At 38.6% G+C, this 11,272-nt stretch overlaps 1 protein-coding gene across 1 annotated transcript; it reads right to left on the bottom strand.

Annotated features, from left to right (window-relative positions):
• Window positions 1–5,684: 5,684 nt before the first annotated feature.
• LOC141702510 (uncharacterized) lies at window positions 5,685–6,188 on the bottom strand (the record flags this gene model as incomplete). Its single annotated transcript, XM_074506172.1, has 1 exon — window positions 5,685–6,188. A coding segment is annotated over exon 1 (504 nt), but the record flags the coding sequence as incomplete, so codon positions are not given.
• Window positions 6,189–11,272: the final 5,084 nt, after the last annotated feature.

The following is an 11,272-nucleotide window of genomic DNA, read 5'->3' as shown; positions in this document are numbered from 1 at the left end:
TATGAGAGAGTGTCATTGTGACGGTCTAAAACCCTCGGGGTCAGGGGCTGACGTCACCAAAAAATATGATAAACTATAACATAAACTACTAAATAAACTTTTATTATAACACACGACCCCAAACCGGGAGCCGAGACAGGTTCAAGTATTATTTAGGTTACAACACAACACTAACTTATTCAAAATTCAGACATCCTCACTTATTACAGCAACTCATCAGACCTTAGGGTCTGATACAAACTACCTCAGAGGAGCCGGGACCGGAGGCTGACACTCTACGCTGACCTGGTCTTCTAGAAATCTGCAATGAATAAATACAAAACAAGCTGCAAGGGTGAGCAATCCATTGCTCAACAGTACCTCTATATGAATAACCAGTAAACAGGATGTATACAAAAAAATAGTATAGGAACAGATATCAAACTAGTTTACGAAAAATCAGTAAAACAGGTATAAACTGGATATCAAAACTAGCATGCTCTGCAAAATAATATCATATGTAGTGTGCTTTGTCAAAATACAGAGTTCAAGTTCAGCATTCTATTGCCTTTCCAAAACCACTGTCGCATTGCTGGACCCATAAATCATCTATCCCGTTACGGGGACCATAAACTATTGTTCCGTTACGGGAAACCACTAACAAAGTCCAAGTATAAACGTGGATGAATTCTAGGGACAGGCTGATCAGGTCTATCCCACCACAATTTGTTCCGGAACTCAGAGACTAGCTAGGTCTCTGTCATGCTGGACTAAGCGGTCCTACCAGGTGCGCGCATCCGACTTAGCCTCTTACGCCACCATAGATGTGGCAGGTTACCTAATAGCGGGCCTCTTACGCCACTGACCATCCAATATCTGATTCATTTGTATCCAGTTTCAAAAAATCATTTACACCTATCTCTTTTTAAATGATTACAACACACATTCTAAAATTCCCTTTTCAATTTTAATCACAATCTAGAGATAGGCATTTTCAGAAGTTACTTTTTCCCCAAAACATCGTTTTGTAAAACATAATTTAAATACGGGGAATACGTAACTTAAAACGTTCTGTTCCACGTACATAATTTAAATCAATAACTATTCATAATACTGAACTGTAAAAGATTAGTTCAGGGGTACTTGCCCTTGCGAAGCTTTGCACTAACTGTGGCCTTAACTCTAATTGACTTCAACATAACCAGGGTCCTTCGACTCGAACCTACGAAATCGGAAACACCCTAGGTTAAACGACCGATTATGCTTGACATTTCCTCACTAACTAATTACCCAAAGCGACATAATTCCCGACTCGTAAGCCTATCAATAATAATATATACGCAATAATAGTGCATATAGCAACCAGGGGTCAATTTGTATTAACGAGATATATACTCGATTCGTAATTTAAGGTAATTTTTTAGAAAAATTTGGACAGCGGACTCCTATGTTTTATAGGCCTACCGTCGAAACATCAATCGACGTCAAATCCAAACAAATCAATCTGAATCGTACATAACTAAATTTTTAGTCCGAAAACAATTAATACAAATTATTTTTATTTATTAAAATATTTAGGACTCAGAACAGGGTCATCACCGTCCACCGTGCGCTCGTAAAAATTCATCGCACGCGGAAGCAAAATTTATTGGTGCCCGAAAAATTCTCCGGGTTTCCAAATAAACTTCGCCGATTACTAAAAATCATTTTTTCCCACACGAATAATTTATTTCACGAAATCAGTCAATAAAATTCCTGCAAGAAATATAATAATCAATATAATATTCCAGAATTGCAATCGACAAGAACAACAGGAACAAGGAAGCAAAAACCCAGGCGGCACACACGCGACGCGCCACCCGCGCACCACCACCACCTCAACACAGACACAACAAAACCACACACACCACTGACTATATACACACACAGATCATCTATATACATGTACATATATGCCATAGACAAAAGAACGGAGCTGAGTGGCCGGAAAAGAAACCCACCGGAAATAGGCCGGAAAAACAGGTGGAAGATGACCGGAATCCAGGGAAGCAAAAATGGAAGGAAGAAAACCGAGAGGAAGAGAGAAGAAAATGGGAGAGAACGATCGAGGAGAGAGACTAGGAAAGAGAGAGATTTGAGATTGATGTTTAAAGAGATAAGAAACAAATGACTCACCCCTTCCTGTTACTCAATTACACGAGCACGATGTCCAATTAAATGGATACGTGTCATTTTCTGAATAACTACAAGCCGGATTCACATTGTTTTAATCTATTTTGATAATACAAATTGCAAATAAATATTACTCAAAATTGTACCAAAATAATCCTAAAATTTCTAAAATATCCCGAAACAGATAAAACATAAATTTCATAATTTTTAAAACATTTTGAAGTGCAACTTATACCCCATTTAACAATTAAACGAAACAACGTGCGGGTGAAATTAACCCCAAAATTTACCAAAATAAATTTAAAATTCTCAAAATATTGTAAAAATAATAAATATGAGTGTCATAATTTTGAAGAATCCAAGAATTAAATATGGATTTTACAGTTAAATGAATTCAGAAAATCATTTAGAAATATATAATTAGCAGAATATTGATTTGTAAATTTTATAAAATCCCAAAAATAATTAGTAAGATTATAAAAGCATAAAAATAAATTTAGAGACAATCCAAATAATTTTGGAAAATAGGATTGTCATAAAATCACTTTTTAGAAGCGAAACCAAAAATAACATTGTGCAACAGTTAATCATAAAACACACCACACAATCTAACAATCACATATAAACAATAATAAATAAACATAGAGACCATAAATAATATAAACTTCTTTATTAATTATCTACGCAATAATTATATATTTAAATATTACAGAAATATACGAGTCGTTATATCCATCCCCCCTTAAAAAGATTTTGTCCTCAGAATCTTAACTAATTAAATAAGTGAGGATATTTATCAAGCATATCTGATTCTAGTTCCCAGGTAGACTCTTCTACCCTAGGGTTCTCTCCAAAGTACTTTAACTATAGGGATAGATTTATTCCTAAGTACACGCTCCTTACGGTCTATATTTGGATTGGCTGCTCCACATAGGATAAATCTGATTGAAGCTCGATCGGTTCATATTCAATTACTTGATTCGAGGTAGGAATGTACGGCTTCAACATTGACACATGAAATACATTATGAATATGCTGCCACTGCGGGGTAGAGCTATCTCGTATGCAACTTTTCCTATTTGCTTCAAAACTTCGAATGGTCCTATACCTCGGACTCAGTTTACCTTTCTGACCGAATCGAACCAATCCCTTCCTTGGCGAAACTTTTAGTAATACCAATGATCCTATTTGAAAACTTATGTCCTTTCGATGTAAATCTGTATTTTTTTTCTGTCTATTCTGAGCGGCTTCCAATCTTTTTGAATTAACACCACTGCTTCTTTCGTCTGCTGTACTAATTCAGGTCCTAACACTTTCTTTTCTCCTACCTCATCCCAATATAGAGGTGATCTACACTTTCATCCATATAAAGCTTCGTAGGGTGGCATTCCAATGCTGGCATGGTAGCTGTTATTATAAGAAAATCTATTAACGGTAAATGATCATCCCAACTTCCCTTGAAATCTAAAGCACATACCCTTAACATATCTTCGATCGTCTGAATCGTTCTCTCACTTTGGCCATCAGTTTGAGGATGATAAGCGGTGCTCATATTTAACTTAGTCCCTAAATACTCTTGAAACTTTGTCAAAAACCTCGAATTAAATCTTGGATCTCGATCTGATACTATAGATACAGGTACCCCATACTTGGCAACTATCTCATCTAAATACATTTTAACTAGCTTTTCCAGAGAATACTTTTCGTTAATCGGAAGGAAATGCGCTGATTTGGTCAATCTATCAATGATCACCCAAATGGCATCGTGATTCGATATTGTCCTTGGCAAGCCCACCATGAAATCCATTGCAATTTCTTCCCACTTCCACTGTGGAATCTCCAGAGGCTGTAACAATCCACTGGCCTTTGGTGCCCTGCTTTTACCCTCTGACACACGTGACACTTACTAACCCATTCTGTAATCTCCTTCTTCATTCCAGGCCACCAGAAGTGTTTCCTTAAATCTTGGTACATCTTTGTGCTACCGGGGTGAATAGAAAACCTAGAATTGTGCGCTTCGTGCAATATTTCATTCTTCAGTTCTGCTACATTAGGAATCCAAATGCGAGAGGAAAACTTAAATAAACCGTGATTATCCTTTTGAGTACATAATTCTTCTCCTGTCAGATCTTCCAATTCTTGTTCCATAACTTCTTCTTGACACCTTTTAATCGTTTCCATTAACGCTGGCTGGAAAGTAATCTCGTATAATTGTTCCTGACCATCACTTGATACTCGAATTTTAATTTCCATCTTTTCTAAATCTCGGACTAATTCGTCCGCGATACGGGCCATATTTAATTTCTCCTTTCTACTTAAGGCATCAGCTACCACATTGGCCTTACCTGGGTGATAATTAATCAACAATCATAGTACCTTAATCAATTCCAACCATCTCCTTTATCTCATGTTTAAATCCTTTTGGGTGAATATATACTTTAAGCTTTTATGATCCGTGTAGATATCACATTTCTCTCCGTACAAGTAATGACGCCATAACTTCAAAGCAAACACTATAGCCGCCAACTCAAGGTCATGAACTGGATATTTCTGCTCATGGGGCTTTAACTACCTAGACGCATACGCAATAACCTTATCATATTGCATTAGCACACAACCTAATCCTTTAAGAGAAACATCACTGTAAATTACGAAATTCCCTGTTTCATCTGGTAATGCTAACACTGGTAGGTCACTTAGTCTTTTCTTAGCTCTTGGAAGCTTTCTTCACATTTCTCCGTCCAAACAAATCTCTCATTCTTTCGGGTCAGCTTGGTCAACGGGGTTGCAATCTTGGCAAAGTCCTTCACAAATCTTCGGTAATAGCCTGCTAATCCAAGAAAACTTCTAATTTCCGTCGGGGTCTTCGGTTGCTCTCATCTGGATACCGTTTCAATCTTCGCAGGGTCTACCTTAATACCATCCTTACCAACTATATGACCTAAAAACTGAACTTCCTCCAACCAAAATTCACATTTTGAGAACTTAGCGTATAATTATTTTTCTCTCAACCTTTGTAATGTAATCCTTAGATGTCCGACATGGTCTTCTTTGGTCTTTGAGTAGATGAGGATGTCATCAATAAATACAGTAACAAACTTATCTAGATACTCCTTATACACCCGGTTCATTAAATCTATAAAAGTTACTGGCGCATTAGTCAACCCGAATGACATCACTAGAAACTCGTAATGGCCATACCTGGTTCGAAAGGCAGTCTTCAGTATATCTTCAGGCTTGATCTTCAACTGATGATAGCCCGATCTCAAGTCGATCTTGGAAAAACAACATGCTCCCTTCAGTTGATCAAACAAATCATCAATCCTGGGTAGGGGATACTTGTTCTTGATGTTTAACTTATTCAATTCTCGGTAGTCAATAAACAATCTCATGCTTCCATCCTTCTTTTTCACAAACAACACTGGCGCCCCCCCCCGGGGATACACTTTGTCTAATTACCCCTCATTATTCAAAAGTTCCTGAAGTTGTTTAGCTAGTTCTTTCATTTCTACTGGGGCCATACGGTAAGGTGCCTTTGAAACTGGTTCTGCTCCCGGAATTAGATCAGTAGAAAACTCAATCTCCCGATCTGGTGGTAATCCTGGAAACTCGTCTGGAAACACATTTGAAAATTCATTAACTACTGGAATTTCCTCCAATCCGGGTACCCTCTTCTCAATGTCCACAACATGGACTAAATACGCTTCACATCCTTGTCTCAATAACCTCTTTGCTTCCAATATAGAAAAAAAATTCTTGTCCTGCTTCCGTCCTTGATAAACTATCCTTCTATTATCTTCTGAATATGTCAAAACTTTCTTTTTCTTACAATCAGTATTTGCCTTATGCTGAGACAACCAATCCATTCCTAGAATTACATCAAACTCTCCTAACTGAAAGGGTATTAAATCCACCGAAAAGAAATGCCCACAAATTTCTATTTGACATCTAGGACAAAACTGGTTTACTGAAACTTTATCCCGATTAGCTACCTCTATAGACAAGGGCTCATTTAGATCCTTCAACATTAAATCCATTTTACTTACATATTCTTTAGATATAAAAGACTTAGACGCTCCTGAATCAAATAAAACCTTAACAGGCAAGGAATTTAGAGAAAGCGTACCTGCAACCACATCTGAATCTTGAGCAATAGATCCCTTGGTCATTTTAAAGGTTCTGGCTCTTGCTGTGCTAGTTGCTGGTCCTTGAGATTCATTCCCTCCTACACTGCCTTGAGTAGCCATCCTGCAGTTTCTGGAGATGTGCCCAACCTTACCACACTTGAAGCAGGTGACTCCGATGTTTCCTGTGTTACACTCTGACGCATAATGACCCTTTTTATCGCATTTAAAACACTGGACATCCTTCGGCACTGACCACTATGCTTTTAACCACATAACTTACAATCCACAACTGGCCTGGTTGACTGGACTGGGGCAGAGGCAACTGAGGTGACACCGGAATTCGTCTGAGCCATGCCCTGCCTTCTAAATCTCTTATTCTATTCCGGCCAAACTTCCTTGGGAACTTCTGACTAGACTCCTCCTGGTCTGCATTACCTATACCACCTTCAAACTTTCTCTTCCGATCATTCCTTTCCTTAGAGGCCAACTTCTGATCACTCTCAATCACCAGGGCGACTTGAACTACAGAGGTATATGTCTTAAGCTATAGGGCCACCACTCCACTATGAACTTCCAGCATTAGTCCTTGTTGAAATCTCCTAGCTTTCTGAATCACAGTGTTCACATATCCAGGGGCTAGTCGGGCCAACTCCGTAAACTTGGCCTCATACTCAGCCACGCTCTTTTCTCCTTGCTTCAATTCCAAAAACTCTACTTCCAACTGACTCTGTAAACTAATCTGGAAAAAACTTCTCTAGAAACAACTCCGTAAATCTGGCCCAAGAAACAGGGCCTTCTCCTTCTAAGGTACGCGCAGATTCCCACCAAAAACTTGCTTCACCTTTAAGAAAATAACTAGCATAATCCGACTTAGAATCATCACTCACTTGAATAAGGGTGAAGGATTTCTCCATTTCTTTAAGCCAAATTCTAGCAGCAACCGGATCTACCTCGCTCTTAAACTCTGGGGGTTTAACTGACTGGAAAGACTTGAAATTAACAGTCTGGTTCAACTCTATTGGCTGGGGTTGTTGTTGAAGCTGTAACTGTTGTTGGATTTGCTGATGTTGTTGTTGTATAAATTGCTGTTATTGTTGTTGCTGTTGCAGGAATTGTTATTGCTGCTACTGGAATTATTCTTGCTGCTGAGCCATCTGATTAGACTGTTGGCGCAGCAAATCTAGTAATCCATCCATGACTGGGTCCCCTTCAGAGTTCCTGCTAGAGAAATTGGACGGGAAATTTTTCTTGGGAGGCATTCTCCTGGAACACAACAAAAAGGTTTTATATGAAAATTGTGCCCCCGGGTAGCAACAGCTTTATGCATCAGGAGAATGCGGTCACAATTAAATATTCCCTTCCTTGTTTATTTGGGGTCCACCCATGATGCATAAATAAACTCAACAAATCCAGCAACAAATACGACAATAAGCAGTAACAGCAATAACAAAAGTGCAATAGAATAAAACCAACAACAATAGCGTCATAAAAATAGTACAACAACAGTACAAATCCATCTAACAACTACAGTACAACACTCATAATATACTAAGTACACAACAAAATTGGCTGTCATAGCAGCCCCGCCTAATACAATCTACAGTACATAATGATCATACATAGGAAAAGCATCTACAAAACTCCTACAACTAACTCCGAGCTCTGTATCTCACTGCAACAACTCTGATCTAGCCACTGCCACTACCACCAATGGATCTTAACTCAAATACCAACCAGTTCACGAGATCCAGGTACTGAACAGCTCTAAACTCGGAGCTAATGAAACGATCAATGGTCCGAGCTCTCTCTACAGCAGCCTGAGTCAAGGATCGCACTCTCTCCTGCAGATCGGAGGAAGGGGAAGGGATGCCCTGGAAAGGCCCGACCGGAATCTGGTCAAGCAGAGCTGCTAACCCTGGGCTATGCTCTGTGATCAAAGATTGGTTCATCGCTCGGTGAACATGGTAAGGGATCGGGGAGGATGCACCTGAAAGAACAGATGGAGGAACATGTGGTCTCGAAGTGGAGGAACTGGGACCACATCCTGGAGGGAAATCCCTAACAGCCGACACTGACCTTCATATCCAGCAAGGACGGATACTAGGTCCTGACACACCTCCTGATGCAACTGGAGGAACGGGTGGAGGAGGTATAAGAGTCTCCTCGGCTACAACATCCAAAGTCCGCTCAGAGTGTGAATCATCTGAATCTGACGGATTCCCCCGAGAAGGAGAACTAGAGATCACTATGGGCCACTGACAACCATAATAATATACAAGGAAGACATAACAAGGTTAAGGCAAGTCTATTAGAATATTAATAAATGTCAGGGTAACACCGTCGGAACCCTCGACTGACACTTAAGGTTGCTCCTCGACATGAGTTGCTGACTCACACTATAGGACATGCTTCCTACACCTTACTGACTCAACTCTTAACCTAAATTAGGGAGTTGAACCTGTAGCTCTGATACCAACTGTGAGGGTCTCAACCCCGGGGTCAGGGGCTGACGTCACCAAAAAATATGATAAACTATAACATAAACTACTAAATAAACTTTTATTATAACACACGACCCCAAACCAGGAACCGAGACAGGTTCAAGTATTATTTAGGTTACAACACAACACTAACTTATTCAAAATTCAGACATCCTCACTTATTACAGCAACTCATCAGACCTTAGGGTCTGATACAAACAACCTTAGAGGAGCCGGGACCGGAGGCTGACACTCTACGCTGACCTGGTCTTCTAGACATCTGCAATGAATAAATACAAAACAAGCTGCAAGGGTGAGCAATCCATTGCTCAACAATACCTCTATATGAATAACCAGTTAACAGGATGTATACAAAAAAATAGTATAGGAACATATATCAAACTAGTTTATGAAAAATCAGTAAAACAGGTATAAACTAGATATCAAAACTAGCATGCTTTGCAAAATAATATCATTTGTAGTGTGTTGTGTCAAAATACCAGAGTTCAAGTTTAGCATGCTATTTCCTTTCCAAAACTACTGTCCATTGCTGGACCCATAAATCATCTGTCCCGTTACGGGGACCATAAACTATTTATTCTGTTACGAGAACCACTAAACCAAAGTCAGATATAAACGTGGATGAATTTTAGGGACAACTGATCAGTCTATCCCACCATAATTTGTTCCGGAACTCAGAGACTAGCTAGGTCTCTGTCATGCTGGACTAAGCGGCCTACCAGTGCGCGCATCCGACTTAACCTCTTACACAACCATGTCGGGCCGTTACCTAATAACGGGCCTCTTACGCCACTGACCATCCAATATCTGATTCATTTTTATCTAGTTTCCAAAATCATTTACACCTATCTCTTTTTAAACGATTATAGCACACATTCTAAAAATCCCTTTTTAATTTTAATCACAATCTAGAGATAGGCATTTTCAGAAGTTACTTTTTCCCCAAAACCTCGTTTAGTAAAACATATTTAAATACGGGCAATACGTAACTTAAAATGTTCTGTTCCAGTACATAATTTAAATCAACAACTATTCATATATACTGAACCGTAAAAGATTAGTTCAGGGGTACTTGCCTTGCGAAGCTTTGCACTAACTCTGGCTTAACCCTAATTGACTTCAACTACAGGGTCCTTCGACTCGGACCTACGAAATCGAAACAACCTAGGTTAAATGACCGATTATGCTTGATGTTTCCTCACTAACTAATTACCCAACGATATAATTCCCGACTCGTAAGCATATCAATAATAATAATATACACGCAATAATAGTGCACATAGCAACCAGGGGTCAATTTGTATTAACGAGATATATATACTCAATTCGTAATTTAAGGTAATTTTTAGAAAAATTTGGACAGCGACTCCTCTGTTTATAGGCCTACCCGTCGAAACATCAATCGACGTCAAATCCCAACAAAATCAATCTGAATTGTTACATAACTAAATTTTAGTCCCGAAAAATAATTTATACAAATTATTTTATTTATTAAAATATTTAGGACTCAGAACAGGGTCATCACCGTCCACCGCGTGCTCGTAAAAATTCATCGCGCGCGGCAGCAAAATTTATTGGTGCCCGAAAATTCTTCGGGTTTCCAAATAAACTTCGCCGATTACTAAAAATCGTTTTTCCCACAAGAATAATTTATTTCACGAAATCAGTCAATAAAATTCCTAAAGAAATATAATAATCAATATATAATTCCAGAATTGCAATCGACAAGAACAACAGGAACAGGGAAGCAAAAACCCAGGCGGCACACACACGACGCGCCACCGCGCACCACCACCACCTCAGCACAGACACAACAAAAAGCACACACCACTTACTATATACACACACAGATCATGTATATACATATACATATATGCATAGATAAAGGAACGGAGCTGAGTGGCCGGAAAAGAAACCCACCGAAAATAGGCCGGAAAACAGGTGGAAGATGACCGGAATCCAGGGAAGCAAAAAAGGAAGGAAGAAACCGAGAGGAAGAGAGAAGAAAATGGGAGAGAACGATCGAGAGAGAGACTAGAAAGAGAGAGATTGAGATTGATGTTTACAGAGACAAGAAACAAATGACTCATCCCTCCCTGTTACTCAATTACACAGCACGTGTCCAATTAAATGGATACGTGTCCTTTTCTGAATAACTGCATGCTGATTCACATTGTTTTAATCTATTTTGATAATACAAATTGCGAATAAATATTACTCAAAATTAGTACCAAAATAATCCTAAAATTTCATAAATATCCCGAAACAGATAAAACATAAATTTTATAATTTTTAAAACATTTTTGAAGTGCAACTTATACTCGCATTTAGCAATTAAACGAAACAACGTCCAGGTGAAATTAACCCCAAAATTTACTAAAATAATTTTAAAATTCTCAAAATATTGTAAAGATAATAAAATATGAGTTTCATAATTTTTGAAGAATCCAAGAATTAAATATGGATTTTATAGTTGAATGAATTCAGAAAATC

This window comes from Apium graveolens, unplaced genomic scaffold, assembly GCF_009905375.1.
Source record: "Apium graveolens cultivar Ventura unplaced genomic scaffold, ASM990537v1 ctg5256, whole genome shotgun sequence".
NCBI lineage: Eukaryota > Viridiplantae > Streptophyta > Magnoliopsida > Apiales > Apiaceae > Apium > Apium graveolens.
This window is presented reverse-complemented; position numbering and strand designations above follow the sequence as displayed.